Source organism: Macaca mulatta, chromosome 3 (assembly GCF_049350105.2).
Source record: "Macaca mulatta isolate MMU2019108-1 chromosome 3, T2T-MMU8v2.0, whole genome shotgun sequence".
NCBI lineage: Eukaryota > Metazoa > Chordata > Mammalia > Primates > Cercopithecidae > Macaca > Macaca mulatta.
In genome coordinates, this window is record NC_133408.1 from 3236339 (window position 1) to 3258705 (window position 22367).

At 61.4% G+C, this 22367-nt stretch overlaps 1 protein-coding gene across 7 annotated transcripts; it reads right to left on the reverse strand.

Annotated features, from left to right (window-relative positions):
* Positions 1-7604: 7604 nt before the first annotated feature.
* On the reverse strand, positions 7605-20737 carry AIRE (autoimmune regulator). Of its 7 annotated transcripts, none has more exons than XM_077995547.1 (16): positions 20456-20737; positions 20018-20284; positions 19406-19580; positions 19003-19158; positions 18569-18643; positions 17695-17808; positions 16312-16457; positions 16044-16124; positions 15129-15239; positions 14912-15027; positions 13746-13845; positions 13035-13217; positions 12335-12438; positions 11408-11510; positions 9028-9090; positions 7605-7882 (listed from the first exon to the last, which is right to left on the reverse strand). In XM_077995547.1, exons 2-16 carry the CDS (start codon positions 20147-20149, stop codon positions 7802-7804), a joined length of 1740 nt encoding a protein of 579 aa, XP_077851673.1. In that variant the 5' UTR covers positions 20150-20284; positions 20456-20737; the 3' UTR covers positions 7605-7801. The 7 variants fall into 7 exon arrangements, with proteins under 7 accessions (XP_077851673.1, XP_077851676.1, XP_077851674.1 ...); XM_077995550.1 differs by having other exon boundaries at positions 14912-15024; positions 20018-20172; positions 20456-20718; XM_077995548.1 differs by having other exon boundaries at positions 20018-20172; positions 20456-20716.
* Between the last annotated feature and the right edge of the window lie 1630 nt (positions 20738-22367).

The window sequence follows — 22367 nt, forward strand, 5'->3', positions numbered from 1 at the left end:
GCCGTCCCCGCCCCGTCCCCGTCCCCGCCCCGCGCGCGCCCTGCGCCCGCCCCGCCCCGGGTCCGCCCCTGGCGCCTCCTCGCAGGACGGACCGCGGACGGAGCTGGAATCGGGCGCCCTCTGCCCGCCGGGGCCACCTTTCCGCTGTGCGTTTCTGAGCCTGTGCGATGTAACGCGGGCCCCGAGCAGTGAGACCCGGGGCAGAGCCCCACACCCCGGTGGTCTTGAGGATGTGGCCGGGACCAGGGCGGGGCTGCATCCAGTGCGGCCGCACGTGTCCCTTCGCCAGTGCTGGGGCCCGGGTGGCACGTCTGGCCCAGCTTTGCGTCTCCGGAGGTTCTTTGCTGTCGGCCGCAGCCACCACCCCTCCCTGCCACCCAGGGGCCCTCAGGGCTGCCTTCAGGCCTCGGCAGAGGCCAAACCCAAACGGGGCGCTGGAAAGCAGCCAGCATTCCTCCCTCCCTCTCCCTCCTTTCCTTCCTTCCTTCCTCACATTTGCTGGGCCCTTGGGAAAGTCTTGGTCCCCGGGTCCTGGGGGTGCAGAGCCGGTGGTCGGGAGAGCCGCCTCCTGACCGCACGGTGTGTTCGGTTTGTGAAAGCTGAGCGGGCAGATCACCAGGATTTGTGCATTTTTCTCTACATATACGGTGGACATGGTGGCTGTGAATATCGACTACTCCTTATTTAATTGTGAAATGTTAGAAAACACGCCGAAAGACTGCGCAAGCACATATGCGTGGGCTAAAAGGCGCTAAGAAGACACCTGTGTCTAACCCTGAGGCAGCCTTGGGCTGACATTTTGGGTCATTATTCTCTCCCTTTTCTTGCAGCTTCATCGTGTGTGTGTGTGTGTGTGTGTGTGTGTGTGTGTGTGCGCGCGCGCGCATAAATTCTTAAACATACGTGATTTAGCCACAATGAGATACCACCTGATACCCATTAGGATGGCTACTATAAAAGAAAAACACAGGCTGGGTGCAGTGGCTCACGCCCATAATCCCAGAACTTTGGGAGGCCCAGAGGGGCGGATCACCTGAGGTCAGGAGTTCGAGACCAGCCCAGCCAACATGGCGAAACCTCATCTCTACTAAAAATATAAAAATTAGCTGAATGTGGTGGTGGGTGCCTGTAATCCCAGCTACAAGGGAGGCTGAGGTATGAGAATCACTTGAACTCGGGAGGTGGAGGTTGCATTTGAGTGGAGACTGCACCATTGCACTCCAGCCTGGGCAACAAGAGCGAAACTCCGTCTCAAAAAAAAAAAAAAAAAAAAAAAGGAAAGAAAAATGCAGAAAATAATCACTGTTCCAAGGATATAGGGAAGCTGGAACCGTCGTGCAGTGTTGCTGGGGATGTGAAACGGTGTAGCTGCTATGGAAAACAGGATGGCAGTTCTTCAAAAAATTAAAAATAGAATTACCATGTGATCCAGCGATTTTACTCTGGGTATATACCTAAAGAATTCAAAGCAAAGACTCACACAGATATTTGCACACACATATTCATAGCAGCATTATTCACAACAGCCAGAAGGTGGAAGCACCCAGGTGTCTGCTGAGGAAAGCATTGGATGAACACAATGTGGTCGATCCATGTGCTGGAATATTACACAGCCTTAAAAAGGAAGCAGATTCCAGCACATGCTACAACATGGATGAACCTTGGGGCCACCGTGCTGAGTAAAATAAAATGGACACAAAAGGACAGATACTGTGTGATTCCACTTCCATGAGATCCCTGGAGGATTCAGATTCATAGAGACAGAAAGTAGAGTGGAGGGTACCAGGGGTTGGGAGGGGAATGGGGAGTGAGTGTTTCGTGGGGCCAGAGTTTCCATTCAGGAAGCTGGAACAGCTCTGCAGATGGCAGTGGCATGGTTACATGAGATGTGAATGCCACTAAACTTGAAAGTGGATTTTTTTTTTTTTTTTGAGACGGAGTCTCGCTCTGTGGCCCAGGCTGGAGTGCAATGGCCGGATCTCAGCTCACTGCAAGCTCCGCCTCCCGGGTTTATGCCATTCTCCTGCCTCAGCCTCTCGAGTAGCTGGGACTACAGGCGCTGCCACCTCGCCCGGCTAGTTTTTTGTATTTTTTAGTAGAGACGGGGTTTCACTGTGTTAGCCAGGATGGTCTCAATCTCCTGACCTCGTGATCCGCCCGTCTCGGCCTCCCAAAGTGCTGGGATTACAGGCTTGAGCCACCGCGCCAGGCCAAGAATGGATTTCCTCTGTGGGGTATTGTTTCTGAGGCAGAGTCTCACTCTGTCGCCCAGGTTGGATTCCAGTGGCATAATCATAGCTCACTGCAGCCTTGGCCTCCTAGCCTCAAGTGATCCTCCCACCTCAGCCTCCTGAGTAGCTGGGACCACGGGAGGATGCCACCACACCCTGCTAATTTTGTTTAATTTTTGGTAGAGAAGGGATCTCGCTATGTTGCCCAGGCTGGTCTCTAAGTCCTCGGCTCAAGTGATCCTTCTGCCTCAGTCTCCCAAAGTACTGGGATTCCAGGTATGAGCCACCATGCCTGGCCATTTGGGGTGTGTTTTTAGAAGAGAGCTAGGTAGTCTTTAGCCATGCTGAATTGAGCACTTCCATTGTGAACAGATCCATTCTACCCTAAGCCGGCAGCTAAGAGCCAGGGTGAAGACGGTGTAGGAAAAGCCACAGGTGGGAAGGGGTGGCAAGAGGAACCTCCTGTGGGGCGTGGGTCCCAGAGACTGAGCAGAACCTGTCCCTGGGACCCCTGAGAGGACCCCTGCCTGCAGGTGCCAGCCCAGCCTTCCCAGGAAGGGGAAGCTCTGCAAGCCCTGAGGTCCCTGGGAATTCGCAGAAGAGCTGAGGCCTCTTTGAATGCATCCTGAATCACCCGGGTTAGTATAATGGAGCGTGCGGGAGCTCCAGTTACAGGGCAGGCGGGTGAGGGGTGCTTTTAATCCACTTAAGATTCTGAGCCCAGAGCTCCAGCCTGATTTGCTATCTTGAGTCTAATCTTTTCCAGAAATATTGACTCTTCTGAGCCCAGTGTCCACCGATTCTCCACCTGGGTGTTTAGAATGCCCCGACCCGGAGCCGGCCAGTCCCGTAGCCCACAGCACCTCCAGCACGACGGCCGTAGGGCTCAGCACAGCAGAATTCAGATCTCTTTGTTCATAAATTATTGACAATTTCCGAACAGTGACACCTGAGCAGAGACCAAGGGCAGTGCCTGCCCCTGAGGCCACCTCAGCCCCCGAGGGATTCAAACAGCTGCTGTAGGTGGTGGGGATGTTATGCAGAAGTACACACAACACTTGCTAACCTGACTCCGCAGGACTCCGGCTGAGCTGAACTAAGTGGACCAGGGCTGGAGCCCAAGCCTGAGGCTTCATCTAGAAGAAGACTCAGAGGAATCTGACCTGAGCTTGGCCAAGGAGAATGTCCATCTCCCCAAGACCTATGGGTCGAAGCCCTCGCCCCTCATGACTGCAGTGGCACTGTGAGGTCTCTAAAGGGGTGGCTAAGGCTGGGCACGGTACCTCATGCCTGTTATCCCAGCACTTTGGGACACCAAGGTGGGAGGATAAATCACTATAGACCAGGAGTTCGAGACCAGCCTGGCCAACAGGGCAAAATCCCCCATCTCTACAAAAAAAATTATAAAGCCAGGCGTGGTGGCATGTGCCTGTGGTCCCGGCTGGTAAGGAGGCTGAAGTAGGAGGATCTCTTGAGCCTGGGAGGTCAAGGCTGCAGTGAGCCGTGATTGATAGCACCACTGCACTCCAGCCTGGGCGACAGAGCGAGATGCTGTCTCAAGAAAAACAAAACAAAACAAAACAAACAAACAGGGCGGGCGCAGTGGCTCACACCTGTAATCCCAGCACTTTGGGAGGCCGAGACGGGCGGATCACGAGGTCAGGGGATCAAGACCTTCCTGGCTAACCCAGTGAAACCCCGTCTCTACTTAAAAAAATACAAAAAACTAGCCGGGCGAGGTGGCGGGCGCCTGTAGTCCCAGCTACTCGGGAGGCTGAGGCAGGAGAATGGCGTAAACCAGGGAGGCGGAGCCTGCAGTGAGCTGAGATCCGGCCACTGCACTCCAGCCTGGGCGACGGAGCAAGACTCCGTCTCAAAAAAAAAAAAAAAATATATATATATATATATATATATATACACATACACACACACACACACACACACATATAAATTAGCTGGGCGTGGTGGCGGGTGCCTGTAGTCCCAGCTACTCAGGAGGCTGAGGCAGGAGAATCACTTGAACCCAGGAGGCGGAGGTTGCAGTGAGCTGAGATCCGGCCACTGCACTCCAGCCTGGGCGACAGAGCGAGACACCATCTCAAAGCAAACAAACAAAACAAACAAAAACAAAGAGGGGCAATTAAGTTAAAAATGAGGCCGTTAGGCTGGCTCTGATCCAGTCTGACTGTGTCCTGTGAGAAGAGGAGATGAGGACAGACACACACACGGATGACCCTGTGAGGACACAGCGAGGAGACGATGATGACCCTGTGAGGACACAGCGAGGAGACGATGGCATCTGCCAGCCCAGGGGAGGGGCCTCAGGAACCGGCCCTGTCGCACCCTGGCTCGGACCCCAGCCTCCAGGTCTGTGGAAGAATCATGTCTGTTATTTGACCCTCTGGCCTGGGGTCCTTTGTCACAGCCACCCTAGGAAAGGAACATGGGAGGTGGAACAGGCTGTGTAGACTGCTCTGTGGACCGATGCAGGTTGTGTAGACCGCTCTGTGGGCCAGCGTGGGCTGTGTAGACCATTCTGTGGACCGGTGCAGGTTGTGTAGACTGCTCTGTCGGCCGGCGCAGGCTGTGTAGATCACTCTGTGAGCCGGCGCAGGCTGTGTAGACCGCTCTGTGGGTTGGTGCAGGTTGTGTACACCGCTCTGTGGATTGGCACAGATTGTGTAGACCGCTCTGTGGGTTGGCACAGATTGTGTAGACCGCTCTGTGGGCCGGCGCAGGCTGTGTAGACCGCTCTGTGGATTGGCACAGATTGTGTACACCGCTCTGTGGATTGGCACAGATTGTGTAGACCGCTCTGTGGATTGGCACAGATTGTGTAGACCGCTCTGTGGGTTGGCGCAGGCTGTGTAGACCGCTCTGTGGGTTGGCGCAGATTGTGTACACCGCTCTGTGGGTTGGCACAGATTGTGTAGACCGCTCTGTGGATTGGCACAGATTGTGTAGACCGCTCTGTGGGTTGGCGCAGGCTGTGTAGACCGCTCTGTGGGTTGGCGCAGGTTGTGTAGACCGCTCTGTGCACCACAGCTGCCTGTGTGAACAACCTGCCTGCGCATGTGCTCAGACGCTCAGCAGCAGATGACAGGCCTGTCACGTGGGCAGACCTCGCTCCAGTGGCCAGAGGAAGGAGACAAACCTCCGTCCCCTCAGAGAGACAGCCGAGCCCGGGGAAGGCCTGGTGTCTAAAGGCAGGTGGCAGGAGGAGCGTGAGGCTGTGGGGACGGCGGGGTGGGGGCGGCAGCCCGGCCACCCAGTGAAAGATAGTCATTCTTTTGTGGTTTTCTAATTACATTTCAAAACACCAAATGAACACATGCTTATAGAGAGCAGCGGAGACTGCCGACTGCTGAGATGCACACACAAGCCCTCAAGAGGCCCCGTCCCCGCCTTCCTGGTCCTCAGCCCGGTGATTGCGGGGCAGAAGGAGGGGATTCTTCCATGCACTCTCCACCCACCCATGCCTCTGAACGGAATCCTCGCGGTTTCTAAGGGAATTGAGCTGTGGCTGGTGGAGGAGCCCCCAGAGCCCCGTGCAGTTGGATGACGGGAGGGTAGGACCTCAGGGCTCAAGTCCAAAAGAAGAGCGGTACAGAGTTTGAGGACAATCACGTGAGCGCAGTGGGAACTACCAACCCCCACGAAGGGATGCTGGGCCCAGGGGCAGGGTCCTCTTGGACCTGTCTGTAGAGGAATTCTGATGAGACTGGGGTTCCCGGGCCCCCAAGGTGAGACCCCAGGTGTCAGCAGAGCACTGGGCTGAGGGGGAAGGCTGGGTCCGTGCCTGGGAACAGGGGCCAGAGGACTTCATGGCCAGTGTGCATTTGGGGAGGGAGAAGGCTGTGGAGTGGCGGGCGCTGGGCCCTGATGGCTGGCGTGTCTGCAGCATCTGGGATCGCCCTGGCCAGCTCTCTAACTGCCCTGGATGCCACGGCCCCACCCCATCACCCCATGGGGACAAAGGTGGCTCCCTCTTGGGTGCCAATCCACCACATTGACTTCTGATTGGCTCTGGTCACATGAAAGGCTCCTGGTTTCCACCTTATCTACTGTGCCTAGCGTGCCTAGCGTGAGAACACGTCAACCTGACGTTATCTCACAGCTAGAGGCCACGACGCAAGCAGTGGTCTGGCCGTCCTGGAGGGTCACCTTCGACTGTCTGCACACAGCACGTCCACCCTCCCGCTATGGGTCTGGGGAGCAACAGTGCAGAGACCCACCTGTCTTGCAAGACCACGCTTCTGTCCGAAAGTGCCCTAGCAGAACACTGTCCACCAGCAAACTGGATTTGTCGGCCTTGTTCTTTGTTTCTGGGCCCCTTCTTCAGCATTTGGGGGCCACTTTGTGTTTTCAGCCTTCATGGATCAGAGCCCCAGTGGCTTCTGAAGAGGGGGGCTTTGGCAAGCTCCAGCCCCGTCATCCTATCAGCAACTAACCCCCACCAGAGGCCCTGGCCAGGGACAGGGAGAGGGGCAGCAGCTCGGGGCACAAGGGCCCAGCAATGCAGGGGCCAGGCAGGGAGGTCCACCTCTCAGGTAGTCAGGGGCCGAGCCTCAGGGAGCACCCGCCCCCTGCAGCCCCCCACTCCCTGCTCCCCGGTGCATGCACACAGGCATGGCAGCCGGAGCCCGATCTATGGGCACCTGCCTGTGTCTGCACAAGCGCTGGCGTTCCCTGGCATGCACCCTGCTCCCACAGCTTTGCACTTGCCAGGCGCGCCCCAAAGCTCCTTTCCTCCTCCGAGGAGGGTCCCTGTGACACCATCACATGCCCAGCGCTGCTCTGCCTGTTTCCTGCTTTGCAGCAGTTACCCCATCCAGGGCCACCCTCCTTCTTTACATGATCCACCCCTCCCACCAAAATGTTCCTTGGGGCCCCCCTAAGTCCCAGGAAAATACTCAGCATATGGAAGATGTATGATAAAGGTTTCTTGAATGAATGAATGAATGAATGAATGAATGAGGAGGTGACATTGGAGCTGAGATGTCAATGATGGGAAGCCAGTCTCAGAGCCCCAGGGGAAGGAGCGTCCAGGCAGAGGGAACACCTAGCAAAGGCCAGCAGGTAGGAACAAGCTTGGCTGCTGGGGGAAACAGAGGGAGGCCAAGAGCACAGTAAGGGGTGGAGGCCGGGGTTGGGGACCGGACCATGCAGGGTCTTGCGGGGTGTACAGCAAGGGCTTGGGTTTTGCTGGGGGGCAGTGGGAGGCATGGAACAGAGCCTCGTGGTTTTGTTGGTGAACTCCTGCCTACAGGCACCCCATTCCCTTACGGCGAGCTCCCTTCCAGCCAGCTTGGCCAACACTTCAGGCACCAGGCACACGAACGCCCCAAACAAATGCCCCCACTGACAAGCATCTCGAAACCACAGGTTTTAATTTCCAGGCACATGATGGCTGGTGTCCCCACAAACACAGGGCTGTGTTTACAGCCGAGGACTGACAAGACGTGGCACTGTCCCCTTCTGGGTCCCAGCCGGCCGGCTTCCAGGGCTGAGGGGGGAGGTGTCTTTCTCGGCGCCCTCCCATCAGAGCTGCGTGTCCCGGCCGTCCAGGGTCAGGAGGGGGAGGGGGCCGCCTCGGCCAGCGGGCGGGCCATGCTCTGGATGGCCCACTGCAGGATGCCGTCAAAGGTGTGCTGCGGGACAGAGCAACTGTGAGAACCTCCAGGGGCGCCCCGCCATGGCCACAGGATCATCCAACCTTCCCTCTAATTCAAAGGAGGGGAAACTGAGGCCCGAGGCCCCACGGCACAGGCCAGTCAGAGGAGGACCCCGTCCTGTACATTTCACCGAATCCTGTAAGCCCAGGGCACAGCCCCATGGCAGTTCATGGCAGTTCTGCCTCCTCGGGTGGCTCCTTCGGGGTTGGGGGTCAGGGCCGGCTGCTTCTCATTCTGTTCAGGAGCCTGATGTTCCCACAGGATGTTCCCGCAGGCCCCACAATGCCAGCAGAATAAGGCCGCCACCCTGGAGAGGCTGTAAGCCTGACCCTTATTTCTCCAGCTATATCCGGGGACCCCGTCCAGAGAAGCAGCTCCATCACCCAGCGCTGGGTCCCCTGGCCCACTCTCCGGCCCTGGGGTTCTACAGACATCTGCACAGTCAGGGTGTGTGGGGCATGGCCACTGCACAGGGCAGGACCCCTGCCCCATGGTCAGCTGGGACCCCCAGGTGCCACGCCGGACACAGGAGAACCTGTGGAGGCTGGAGGAGCTTATCCTCTTGCCAAGAACAGACGAGGCTTTAAAAGTCACATTTTGCCCACAGATTCTACCTGCCCATCTTAGCATAGAAAGGCCTGAGTTGGGAGGGGCAAGCAACTCTCAGAGGGACGGGGCCCGGGACCCCCCCACTCCCACACCCCACCCTCCCTGGGAAAGTGGATCTTGGGCCTGGTGCTCGAGCCTTGCCTGCCAGGGTCCAGGCCCTTGGGCAAGGGGCCGTGTGGGAGCTCTTGTCGGGGAGGGGCTGGGGGTGCTCAGAAGCACTGGACTCCTGCCGGGGCAGGGGCCAGGGGGGCTCCTGTTGGGGGGTGCCAGGGGCCCAGCAGCATTGAGGCTCCTGTGGGGGGCTGGGGGGCTCCTGTGGGGGGATGCCAGGGGCTCAGCAGCACTGGGGCTCCTGGTTGGTGGCGCAGGGACAGCCTGAGTTTCCATGGCTCAAGAGCAGCGGGGGCTGGCAGTCCTCAGTGTGCCCAGAGTGGGGGGCCTGGGTGCCGGCTGAGGCAGGGGAGGGGGAGTGGAGGAGCAGCAGGTGCAGCCGAGGCCAGGGGAGGCATTACCTCGCTCAGAAGGGACTCCAGGTCCTCCCTGTGCAGAGTGGGCTCGTGACTGGCAGTGTCATCCTGGAACCCAGGAAAGAGAAGAGGTCAACCCAACTCCCACAGCCCTGGCAGGGACACAGAGGCTGCAGGGCCTACGGGCCGCGGGGGTATTTCCCCCCCACACTGAGATGGGAATTCTTTTTTTTTTTTTTTTTTTTTTTTTTTTTTTTGAGACGGAGTCTCGCTCTGTCGCCCAGGCTGGAGTGCAGTGGCCGGATCTCAGCTCACTGCAAGCTCCGCCTCCCGGGTTCGGGCCATTCTCCTGTCTCAGCCTCCTGAGTAGCTGGGACTACAGGCGCCCGCCACCTCGCCCGGCTAGTTTTTTTTTGTATTTTTTAGTAGAGACGGGGTTTCACCGTGTTAGCCAGGATGGTCTCGATCTCCTGACCTAGTGATCCGCCCGTCTCGGCCTCCCAAAGTGCTGGGATTACAGGCTTGAGCCACCGCGCCCGGCCTGAGATGGGAATTCTTACACCCAGCCCCATTGGGGGTGAGGGCACAGGGCTACATGGGCATGATGGGGCGGGGGCTGCCTGCCCCGGGTCCTGCTCGCTGCCCACGGCCAGCTGCCCACGGCCCCCAGACAGCCTCCACACTGTGTGGCCTCCTGGGGAAAACGAGGGGGCTCAGGGAACCAGCAAGGAAGCCCCACTCTGAGAGGGGAAGTCTGAGGCCCAGAGAGGAAAGTGTCTGGTCCATGCCACCCCCGCCCCCGACAAGCACCACCAGGGCCAGTGCATGCCATGGGTGAGCGGCCGGAGTGGGGGAAGGTCCCCAGTCGGGCACCCCCAGCAAAGAGGAGACCATATTAAACCGAACCCTGTGGAACTGCCCATTTGTAGCCCCAAACAGCCACATCCCAGCTCCTCCACTCAGGTGAACACTGGCGCTGCAAGGCCCTGCAGCCCTGCGTGGCTGAGGGAGGGCTGTTCAGTCTGGAGGGGAAAGCACCTGGATGCTCCCCTGGTCCTAAGGATGCTGCCAGTGGGTGGGAGACCTGCTCAGGACGGGGTGTGGGGGCACACCCAACCACCCTGGGGGAGGGGGGCAGGCTGGGGACACACCCAACCACCCTGGGGGAAGGGGGCAGGCTGGGGACACACCCAACCACCCTGGGGGAGGGGGGCAGGCTGGGGAGGGGCCAAGGCCAGCCCGAACTTTTCCTCTAACATGGCATTACATTTCACACCGCAATGAAAACACAGAGCTCTCTGCTGTTCAAAGACAGAACCCAGTAGGTTAATGACGAGGTACCCGCTGCGGAAGCAGCTGCAAGAAAGCTGCCTGGGGTTGGGGAGGGGCATCTGCATAGGGCACCGACTCCAGGTGGGTGGTGTGAGGAGGGAGGCTTCTAGAAGGAAGGGGACAGTGACAGCTGCGGGCCAAGCCACTGTTCCACAAAAGCCCCAAGGGCAGGGCTTGGTCTGAGGCTTGTGCCATGCCAGGCCAGAGCCTGCATGGTGGGGCAGCCTGTCACATGCCTGGGGAGTACCATGCTGGGGCGGGCTGTCACCTGCCCAGGGAGTACCATGCCGGGGTGGCCTGTCACCTGCCCAGGGAGTACCATGCCGGGGTGGCCTGTCACCACACGGTGTATATGGGGTGGAGGCAGAGCTGGGAAAGTGTGTGGGCCAGTGGAGCTGGTGGGACATGTAATCACCCCAGGATCCCTAAAGGCTCCTCCGTGGCTGGGATGTGCTCAGGAGGCCTCTGCTGGGGACAGTCAGGGCAAGAGGCCACCACCCCTGAGGCTCCTGCAGCAGTGACTCAGGCCGCCCCCACAGCCAGCTCCAGGGCAAGCCAGGCCGCCCCAGCAGTCAGGGGTCCCCCCACCACCCGGGTCCTCTCTGACAGTAGAGCAGGAGGAAAGGAAGAGCTACTGGCTGGACCCAGGGTTGCTCTGCCTCTCTGAGAGGCTCCGGCCACACAATGGGGTGGATCCTGGCCCCAGGGAGGACTGCGGGTGAGACTGCCTGGAGGGGTCAGACGGGGTTGGGGCTTACTCCTGCAGGCCTGGCACTCCTGCTCTCCCCTCACCCCACCAGGGCACCCTGGTGAGACTCTCAGGCCTCTGCTGTGAGGCGGCCACACAACCAACCGTGATGTCAGTCACCAACCCTGGAGGCAGCTTCCTTTTAACTATATTTAAGTTGCCAAAAAGAATTAGGTTTAAAGGGAAATTATTGTCTACAGATAATGACCACATGGTCAGTGTGTATGGTGCAAACCCTCGAAGCTGGCACCCAGGGTTTGTCCTGAGACGTGCTCCCCCAACCCCAACCCAAGGGGTCTCCCACCCCCACCACCAGCACTCATGGAGGGTTCCTGTGGCACTGACCTTGGCAGGCCCGGGCGCCAGGTGGGCGGGGCTGGGGGCCAGCAACCCCTCCACAGGGGCCGGGGTCATGTCTCCTGAGCAGGATCTGCAGCGCAGGCCCGTCCTGCAGCAGAGGATGAGGGGCTGCCAGGTTGGGGGTAGCAGGAGTGCCACCTCCGGGGTATGGAGTGTGGGGTGCTGGGAGGTGGTGTTGGGTGTGGGGTGTGGGCATGGGTGGTGAGTGGGGGATGGGGTGTGGGGTGTGAGGAAGGGGTATGGGTGGAGAGTGGGAGTGGTGGGTTTGGGTGGGGTGTAGGGTGTGGGGTGGGTGTAGGGTGTGGATGGGAGTGTGGGGTGGGAGTGGGGTGCAGGCTGTCGGGGGGCCTATGGGGTGGGAGTGGGAAGTGTGGGGTGTGGGGTGGGGTGTGGCTGTGGGGTGTGGGTGAGGTGCAGGATATGAGGTGGGGTGTAGGGTATGAGTGGGAGTGTAGTGGCATGTGACTGTGGAATGTAGGGTGTGGGTATGGTGTGTGGGGTGTAGGATGTGGGTGTGGGGTATAGGATGTGGGTTTGAAGTGTGGGATGTGGGTGTCGGGTGTGGGTGCAGGGTGGGGGTTGTGGGTGGGGTGCAGGGTGTGGGTAGGGGGTGTGGGTGGGAGTGGGGTGCAGGTTATAGGGTGGGGTGTAGGGTGTAGGGTGGGGTGCAGGGTGTGGGTGGGGCGTGTGGGTGGGAGTGGGGTGTGGGGTGTAGGTTGTGGTGGGGGGTGTGGGTGGGAGTGGGGTGCAGGTTATGGGGTGGGGTGTAGGGTGTGGGGTGGGGTGCAGGGTGTGGGTGTGGGGTGGGTGGGGGGTGTGGAGGATGAGTATAGGGTGTAGGGTGTGGATGGGGTGTGGTTTGAGCTGTATGGTGTGGGTGTGGGTTTGGGCCTCCATGCCAACCACACTCACCCAGGCCGGGAGGTGCCCGCTGGGAAGTGGCAGCGCCAGTGAGCACACCGCAGCACGTCCGTACCATCTCCGCACACCCCGCACTGTGCGCCAGGAGCTGGACTCTGTGGGAGGCGACCCCGTGGGGTGACACAGGGGGCCGGGGGGAAATGTAGCTGAACCCGAGGCCTCCGTGCTCTCCCCTGGGACCACCCAGGGCTGGACAGCGGGTCTGGGAGCAAGTGGGAAGCCTCACGGTGCGGCCAAGGCTGCAGGACAGCGGGACCAGTCCCATCCCCAGGATGCAGGGGAGACCCAAGCACCCTCAGGCAAGCCTGGTGCCACACCTCTCTCCCGCTTGGCCGGCCCGGCCTCCTTTGGGGCTGAGTGCAGGAGTCTCCTGAAAGGCGGTGCCCACAGGACTGCAGTGAGGGGAATTGAGGCAGGGCGGGGCGGGCTCCCATGTGCGCTGGGCCATCCCCCCCTTCATTGTCCTGCCTTGGGGGGGGAGCAGTAATGCCCAGGGCCAGGAGCTGGAGTGGAGGTCTAGGAGCCTCCCCTTTTCCCTGAAGCTCCCCACGCTCCCCCACAGCCCCAGGCCCTGTGCCTCCCAGACCCTGTCTTGCCTGGCCTCCCTCTCCTCCTGTTTCAGGTGAATTCATCCGCCATGTAGGTCCTGGGCTCCCTGAAGAGCCCACCCTGGTCTGCACTCCCCGCTCACCTGCTGCCCCTCAGGACCCACACACAGTAGGGGGTGCAGGGCCGAGGAGTCCAGCCCTGGCAGGGGGGCTGCAGAAGGCGGGGCCGGCGGGTGCTTGTACACAAGAGCCGTGTCCATGCCAGTTAGGGGCTCCCCAGGTGGACCTCTCACCTCCTCTCCCGCCGACCTAAGCCCCGGAGGGAGCTGGAACCCAAGGGTCAGCATCAGGGGGGCCGTGGGCACCTGCCGGGCACCACCCAGGAGTCAGTGACTGCTGGGACCCTGAAACCCGGGGCAGCAGGGTGCCGGCGGAGGGCCGGTGTGGTGGAAGGCGTCCACACTGAGTGGGAAAGGCCTGTGGCAGTTCCTGGCTCTGTGGTCCTCCCTCCTCCCCCGTCTACACATGAGGGGCCCCCTGGCCCTCAGGGCTGTCAGAGGGAACACTGGGCCTGTGCACAGTAGCCCTCCTGTGTTCACAGCAGCAGAACGATGAGCACATCTTCTAGGGCCATTATCAATGCTCATAGTGCCTCCCCAGGGTGGATCCGCAGCCAGGAGAGCTGGGTTTCCGCCCATAGGAACCATGATGGGGGCCCCACCGCAGGGTACCACAAGGACCAGGCGTGTGCATGAGGGGCACAGCGCTGCGGCTGGGGTAGGCCTGTCCCACAGGACTCCAGGGGACAGACAGACAGGAGGGGTGGCCCGGCCTAGAAGTGGGCGTGGCCATACCGGGGTCTCCACGGGTGGCTCCTGGGGCCGGGGCTCCTCTGCCCGGGGCTGCGTCTCCTGGACTGTCACCTGCAGGCAGCCGGAGCACCTCCAGGTCCCACTGCTCGTGCGTCCACCAGTCAGAGACATGCGGAACAAGACAGCGGGTGACAGATCCCCAAACCCACGGGTGGGGCTCGAGGGCTCCGCCGCACCATGCCTTTTACGGAGGGGAAACCGAGGCACAGCAGGGCGATGGGCAGAGACGGGTGGCCCTGGCCAGCGCGATCAGGGTCCCCTTGGCGTGCTCTCCGATGAACCCCAGGAATCCCCAACACCTGTGAGCCCACAGTGGCTTTGCCTGCCTTTCAGGGCTGGGCCCTGCTGGGGGCCCCCCTAAGCTGACTGTTTATGTCCCGGGACCCATCCTGTTTCCTTAAGGGGAATGGCACCCAGCAGAATGGGAGGTGATCAAGGGCAGGAAGAGACAGCAAGGAGGACGGCTTCAGAAGGAGCCGAGCGAGGCCCCTGGCTGCGCCTCTTATTCTAGTGATGACGCAAGAGGCTGAGAGGGGGCCTGGTGAAGGCCACTCGGGGCTGGGACAGAGCCTCACCTGAGCGTGGGTCCCCACTCCTCCCACAGCTCTTCCTCCCACAGACTGCCACGTCCTGTGGGGTTGGAGTGAGGGCAGGGCTCGGTGGGCTGTGGGGAGGGAGTGCTGGGATATGAACACAGAGGAGGCCTCCCACCTCCACTAAGCCCGGGGTCCTGTGCATTGGTGGACAAGCTCCCACCTGCCCTTGGGGGTGCAGCTCTGTGGCCTCTGTGCTCCCCAGCCCTGTCTGGGGTGGGACTCTGGGGCGGGGCTTGGGGGTGGGGGCTGGCTACCCATGGAGGTGTGGGCCGCAGCCTGGGATGAGCTTGGACAGGGTGGCATCTTCACCTGGGGCCTCTGTTCTGCTTTGCTGCCCTCAGGGGCCCAGCTGGGCAGCCGGTGTGGCCAGGCTGGGAGGCAGGTGGCAGGGTGGGAAAACCCCAGGCCCTGGTCCCATGGCCCAGTGACCTGACTCAGAGCCCCCTTCCATCCTGGATGGGAGAGCCTGGGGGGGCTTCCCTTCAGGGTCAGTGGGTGGAGGTGGCTGTGAACTGGGGTGACCTGGTTGCGCTGGCAGAGGTGCAGGCTCACCTGGGGATCTCCCGGAGTGGAGGGGACAGGCAGGCCAGGTGGAAGGCCCGAGGGCAGCCATCACAGCAGATGAGCTCCCCGCCGTCCCGGCACACAGCACACTCATCCTCGTTCTTCTGGCACAGGCAAGAGACGCCCATGCAGACTGGGCTGGGGTGCAGCACCCTCCCGAGAGCCACCTCCTTCCCAAAACGGCTCCCCCAGCATCTCTGGGTACCTGAACTCCCGGGTCTCTGCCCTGCTCCCATGCTGCCAGGGCCTGAAATTCCACCCTGACCACCTGTTCCCCATCCATCTGGTCTCTAACGGACACCCCTCGGGGCCATCCCTATTGGGAAGAAAACCCGGTTTCTCACGGGCTGCTGTGTTCCAGGGGCTGGAACTGTACACCCACCACATGCGCCCTTCCTCACAGGGCAGTGCGGCCAGGCCCAGGGAGGCCTCTCCTGACCTCAGCACCTGCTGAACCCTCCACCCGCAGACCCCACCCTCGTCGTGCCCTGCCTGGACGGTGCCTGCTGTGCCTTCAGGGGTCTCCCAGATACCATCTCCTCCAGAATCCCTCCAGACAGCCAGACTAGGCTGGTCCTGCACAGCAATGACCTTACTTATTCTAACAACCCGCCAGACGCCTGCCAGCCTGGGTGCCCCTGCAGGGCAGGACTGGGCCCTGTCACTCCTAAGTGCCAGGGTCCCACAGAGCCCCTGGTGCCAAGTGGTCAGGTTCTGTAACCCACCACGGCAGGCACCCACCACACTGCTTCCACCCCATTAGGAAACCATGCTGGGGACCAAGGACGAGCCTGGCATTCCCAGTGGACCCTGAAGCTCCTGGCTGTAGCAGGGGCGCCCGGCCCACCCATGGGCACGGCTGAGAGCAGTGCGTACAGCCTGGACCAAACGCTGTGCTTTTAAGAGCCTGAGAGGACCTCACTTTCTCTGACTTATTTAAATATTACAATTATATATTATCAGGAGAAAATACGTCTGTTAAAGAAAAAGAGCTCTGCCCTGTGGGAGGGGCTCAGGCCCCAGTGCTCATCCCTGAGTGCCCAGGTCAAGGCAGAGGCGGCAGGACCCACCCGAGGGGAGCGAGGACAAACAGGGGCCCTCCTATGGTCTAGGGCATTACCTGGTGGAGCTGGGGGTCACTGGGGAGGGCTGGAGGGGCGGGAGCCCTGCTCTGCTGGCCCAGCCTAGCCTCACCTCCACCCTGCAAGGAAGAGGGGCATCAGCAATGGGGGCGGCCTGAGCAGCGAGGGTGCACACGACTGTGGCACCAGGCATCTCTCGGCAGCAGCCGCCAGCCCCCCAGCAGAGCCACTCCCCCAGAGGCAATGCTGTTCCTGGGGTGGGGGTGCATCAAGAGCCGGGCTCCCCAGGGAGGGTCAGGTGCTTACGGGGGCAGCGCCCTGGGCTCCCTTGGCTCGAACCAGAGGCTTCAGGCCACCGCCGCTGCGGGCCTTGTTCTTCCCACCACTGGGGTCTTCGAACTTGCTAGGAGTGTAGAACTCCCCCCCGACCTGGATGCACTTCTTGGAGCCCCCTGGGAGGAGATGCCGGCTGGTCCTGGCTCACCTACCCAGCGGGACCTGCCTTGGCAGTCGTGTAGGCCCCGGACTGGGGTCTAGCAGAGACAGGTGGAGTTCCCACAGCCTGCGTTCCTCCAGCCCGCCCCCACCCCAGTCGAGTCTGGGGCCCGGGGATTGTCCCAGGTCTACACCAGGGTGTTCAATAGTGTCCCCCAAAGTTCACGTCCACCTAGAACCTCAGAGTGTGTCCTTACTTGGAATTGGGGTCATTATAGATGTGATTAGTTAAGATGAGGTCACACTGGACCATAAGTTCAATGACTGGTGCCCTTGTAAAGAGGACACATGGGAGACGGCTGTGAGACTGCAGAGGCAGAGACTGGAGTGGTGGGACCCCGAGCCCAGGGGCACAGGGACACCCGCATAACGACCAGCAGCTGGGAGAGACAAGGAAGGATTCTTCCCTGCAACCTGCAGAGGGAGTGTGGCCCCGAGACACCTTGATGTTGGCATTTCTGTCATTTCAAGCTTCCCAGTTTGTGCCATTTGATCCAACAGCCTTAGGAAGTAACACAGTGGGTCTTGGGACCACCCAGAAGTGCAAGACCAGGGCCCTGGCTGTGCCTGGTGTTTCCAGCCCATGCCCAGCACCGAGGAGATGCCGTGGCAGGGACTGTAGATGGAATGCCCGATGGCACGGTGGGTCTGCCACCAGCAGCCCTGCTGTGCCCTGGTCAGATGGCACTGGTGATTGTATGGGGTCAGTGGCTGGCCAGGGAATGGGGGGCGAGGACGCTGCAGGCCGGCCAGGGAATGGGGGGTGAGGATCCTGCAGGCTGTCCTGGTTGAAGAGTACAGACACCCTGGAGGGTCTCAGTAGCAAAGACAGAACTTTCTAAGGATGCAGCCACATGGCTCAGGAGGGCCCATGCACATGGATGGAGGTGACTGGGGGTGCAGCGCATCCCGGGCTGGGATGTGGGCCTAGACCACCGGCCTTGAAGAAGGTCCCCCGACAGGGAGACTTCAGTGCCCACTCTCCTCCTCCAAAGTCATCAGAACCACAGGCAGAAACTCTGGCTACATGAGCGACAGCCCTGCCTGCTGTGGGACCACTAGGGTGCAAAGGGGCGTGGAGGGACGTGGAGGGGCGTGGAGAGGGGCGCGGAGGGGCACACAGGGGTGCGATCCTCCTTCCATCTTGGAGCCTGGGTGTCCCTGTCAGTCCCATCTCCCCGCCACAGCATCTACCTGACTCAAACACCTGCTGGATGAGAATCCCCTCCACGGCTCCTCGGGCTCCCGGGACGTCCCCAGAGGACATGGCCACAGCTCTCTGGACTGAAGCTGACATGGTCTGAATCCCTGGGAAAGGGAACACCCATTGGGGTGACCCATGGGGAAGACAGTTCCCGAGCACAAACTCTGTGCCAGGAGCAGGCAGTACGGGGCTGCAGAGCCCTTTCCTTCCAGCCAGGGCAGGCCGAGGAGGGAGCCCAGCCCCGCCTTGTGCAGACAGCCCACAGGTAAGGGCAGAGACATGAGAACGTGTGTGTTTGTGTGTGCACCCATGTGTGCGTGTGCTGGGGGTGGCAGTGTCAGCAGAGCTGGCACAATGGAGAGGAAGGAATGCCCAATGACCAGCCCCCACCATGACATGGGCCCTGTGTTGTGCTGGGAGGGACACAGAGTTCCTAGGCTCTGCCCTCAGGGAGGGCAGCAGTGGGCATAGGGGGTCTCTGGAGTCCAGTGCCCTGGGAAGGAAGGAGAAGGGGACAGGAAGAGTTCATACTGCATGCAGCTGGGGGCCAGGGATGATTTTCTGGAGGAAGCCATGTCTGGACTGGTCCTGAAGGACAGGGAGTGGATGGGCAGAGAAGTGCCTGAGAAGGGGGTCCCAGAACCAGGGTGTGGTGGGGGCAGGGGCGACTGGCAAGATCGTGCATGGACCCAAGGTGTCCCCTTCCTGGGTCTGGTGGTGCAGCTTAGGCCCTTGGAATGACATGCCAGGCCAGCATGTCCGCAGCCCCTAGTACAGGGTCTCAGAGGGCAGGCCCTGCTCTGACCCCTGACCCCTTGCCCCTGGCCAGGCAGAAGGGAGGCGCTCCCACTGGGCCCCACTCACCGTTCCCAAGTGGAAGACGCTGCTGCTCTGCGCTGCTCTCCGCCTTCTTGGAGGGCTTGGCCTTCAGTTGAGAGCCTGAACGGGGGAGCTGGGGGCAGCCTGGCCTCCCCTCTCGGTGGGGGTGAGTGCTGGTGGGCAGGGGCCGGAGGAGGGAGGGGTGGAGGGGGCCCAGTGCTGGGTATTCCCTTTGCCAGGCTCTGGTTTCTCATCAGTAAAAGGAAACCCGCCTGCCTACTTTGCCAGCCTGGGGAGGTCACCCTTCAGGCAGGAGTGAGCTGAGAGGCTGGTCCAGTGTGTTGGTCTAGTACCCAGAGGAGACCCCCACAGCCCCAGGCAGGCTGGCTCCACGCCCAGTGGGTAGGAGCCCGGGTGGGGAGGGGGCATGGGCTCCCGGGGAAGACTGGAGACCCCGGCTGGCTTCCCCTGTGGGGTACCTGGGCTGGAGGTGCCCCTTGGAGTCAGGGCTGCTGGCGTGGCAGCTCGAGGTTCTTCTGAGGCCTTCCTCTTGGTGGGGTGTCTGGGTGGTAGTACCAAAGCCTTGGGGATGGTCGGGAGCTTCCTCCCCTTCCGGGATTGGCTGAGGTCCACATCTGCAGCTCAGGGGCAGGAGCAGGGTCCCAACCTCAGGGTTTTCTCCAGGGGGAGGATGGGCCCCAGAAACTGGACACCCTGGCCAGGTGGGTGAGGCCTGGCCCCTTTGCCTCTTAGGATCCAAGATGGTCCTGGGACATCACCCACGGGCTCCTCAAACACCACTCTGGTTCCAGTCCAGCTGGGCTGAGCAGGTGACAGCAGCTGCCCCAGGCCCCCAGCATGGCTGAGCCCACCAGGACCCACCTTTGGGGAAGCTGTCCAGGATGGGCTGCAGCCGGCCATAGCGCTCCAGGTTGTAGTCCTTGAACAGAACCCTCCAGAAGTCCAGGATGACTGTGGAGTCCTGGGTCAGCAGCCAGGACAGGAGGGCGTGGAAGGCCTGGGGGCAGCCCTCCTTTTCCTTCAGACGAAGGGTCTCCTGCAGTGGGGTGGCATGAGGGTCCCTGCCATGGTGCCCCACACCCTGCGGCCTGCCCATCTCCACCATGACTAGAGGGTGGAGCTCCCAGGCAGAGGTGCTGGCGACCTGGGCAGCTCGGCGCCCATCTCCTTGGCTTGTGGTGGGGTCAGGTGGTGGTGTAGGCTGTTGAGGGTGGGACTGGGGGAACCTGGAGGCCATTCCCTTGGCTTGGGGGTGAGGTGTGCGGACGGCTGGGGGAAGGGGACCAACTTCTAACTTGTCCTCAGGGAGGCCCTGGCTCCTTGCCAGGGGGAGGGGGGAGTTGGGGAAGGCTGGAGGGGCCTGGGGATCTGGAGGGGCCGGGAGGCATGGGGCAGGGTCCTCCTGGAACTTCCCTGGGGACTATCCCTGGCTCGCAGGGCCTGGGGGCCGTGGAGGGCGGGCGGGGGACCCACCTGGAACTTGTCCTCGGGGACCACGTCGTGGTCGGCCAGGGCGTGCAGCAGTGGGAAGGCGCTGTCCACGGCCACCGCGATCTCCGTGCGGTGCAGCCTCAGAAGCTGGCGCAGGGCTGCGTCCGCCGCCATGGGGTCAGCGCGGGGACCTGGGGCTGGGGCGGGCGCGGTGGGTCCCGGGACACTGGCAGCCCCTCGCCTGGCCTCGGGTCCGGGCGGGGCTGTGGGGCGTCCGCGCCGGCTGTGCGCCCGCCGGTCTCCCTGGGTCTGCGAGCCACGCGCGCCGCTGTTATACCCCCGCGACCACGCAAAGAGCAAAGGCCGCTCCGCCCCGGCGCCCAATCAGGGCCAGAGCCTCCCGCGGGGACGCTTCCCTGTGACGGAGGCGCTGCGCTCCCTCCCTCGCTCCTGGGAAGTCTCCGCACCGGCCAGACTCACCCACCAGGGCAGCTGCTTTGGGGGCTGGGGACGGAGACTTGCTCTGCGCGGGACTCAGAGGCCTCTCACTTCCCAGTGTGGCCCCGTCCTGCCTCCCCCAGGGCCCTGCTCGAATGGGGCAAAGCCGGGACAGGCCTCAGGGCCTGGCAGGGGCTGCCTGGGGTGCAATGGCCCCTCCCAGTGGCCGGCAAGAGCCTCCATGGAGGCTGGATCGGGGTGGTGTCCCTGGGGAACCTCCACACAAGCTGAAAGCCCCTACTCAGAGGCCCGCCTGGGGCTGTGGGAGGAGCCGGGTGGAGGCCCAGTCTGATGGAGGAGACGGTACCGCAGCCCTGGGCGTCCCCAGGGAGGCTGCTGACTTCACCGTCTCAGGCTGGCTGTGTGATGCCGGCAAGCCCTTTCCTTCTCTGAGCCTCAGTTCCCTGATCTTTAAAAAGGGCGCATTCGCCTGGAGACTGAGGCTCGCATTGACCCCCTACTTCCTTCCTCCAGGTGCTTTAGAAGGAAGATGGCCGGCCCCACAACAGGGCCCCTGAGTGTGGCCCTGAGGGAGTGCTCCCTAGGGATCTTCCTAGGACCAGTGACAGAGGCTGAGGGATGCTGTGGCCTGGACAGGAACTTCCAGGGGCATCTAGGAAGGTGTCCTGGAGGGGAGCTACAGTGGGCAGGAGCCAAAGGTCCCAGGTGGACATGGGTGGGGACAGTGCCCCCAGTAAAGCAGGAGCAGGTGCAGAGGCCCGGGGCCTGCAATGGTGCCGAGGCTGTGGCAGCCGCGCAGGCATGGCCTGGAGTAGGATGGCCTCAGTGGGAGGCCTTGGTAACACAGTTCCCTAGTCTTTGCGGTCCAGCCAGGGAGGCAGGCCCTGTGTGCAGGCTGCAGAGAAGCACGAGAGGACTCTGGGCACGAGTGTTCCCACTGAGTGGGAGAAGGGAATGACCTGGCCAGCAGGCTTAGGGCTGAAGGGTGGACGAAGGTACCAGGAAGGCTGAATCCGGGCAGCACTGGGATGAGGGGATAACTGATGCAGTGAGAGATGTCACCAAGAGTCCCACGTGCGCAGGCGTGCCGTTTGCTGTTGGGCAGCCAGAGTCCAGGATGGGGAGCGGCGGGCACCTCTTCTTCAGACCGGAGGTCGGTCTCGGTTTCTCCTACCGCCTCCAGGCCCAAGGTCCCCCTGAACGTTCTGCACGTCTGGAAAAGACTCTGGGGGTGTTTGGGAACAAACCTGGGGAGGAAGGTGGGGCCAGAGGTGGTGACTGAGGTGGTCAGCCTGGGGTCAGGTGCTGGGGACGTCGTGGGGAGCTGTGGGGGAGGGGATCCATCTCAGAAAGCCAGTGGTGGCTGTGGAGTATCAGGCAGTGCAGGGGGGGGAACAGGCTGGCTCCTGTGTGGAATGCCCTGGGAGCTCTGAGCTGGGAGCAGGGCCCTCTCGCTGCCCATGCCTGGGCGTGTGGAGTGTGCTCTCACTCCCTGCACTGCGCCTTCCGAAGACCCCGGGAGGGGAGCCCCCCGCCTGCCTGCCTGCCTTGCCCGTCCCTGCTCCAACAGGCACATCCTGTCCCCAGCCAGACCAGGCTGCTGCTCGCTGGGTTTCCTGCCCTCTCCTCTGTAGTTCTGTATTTACAGCAAAAATATTTAAGTAAGCGCAAGCGGAAGTCGTACAGAAGCCCAGCTCTGCACGGGATCCCTGCCTGCTCCTGCAACACCCCCATTCTCCTTGCTTATCCACGGGCAGGCTCTCACGTGGGGAGAGCTCACTAACATCAAGTTCAATGGCAACCCTCGGGCCCACAGGCTCCACCGTTCATGCATAAAAGTCCCTGGGGTGCCAGGCAACCAGTGCACGCAGCTTTGGGATGACCAGTAACTGTTGCTGCCAGCAACTCGGGGGGCTTTCTTCTCTCCTTTGAG

Excerpts from the sequence above, each read along its gene's own strand:
- AIRE (XM_077995545.1), bottom strand. The coding sequence starts at position 20,149 with ATGGCGGCGGACGCAGCCCTGCGCCAGCTTCTGAGGCTGCACCGCACG. Across the intron at positions 16,125-16,311 it reads GAGCCCAGGGCGCTGCCCCC|GGTGGAGGTGAGGCTAGGCT; the intron begins GTAAGCACCTGA and ends TCTTCCTTGCAG. Across the intron at positions 15,240-16,043 it reads GTGACCCCCAGCTCCACCAG|GGATGGCCCCGAGGGGTGTC; the intron begins GTAATGCCCTAG and ends TCTTCCCAATAG.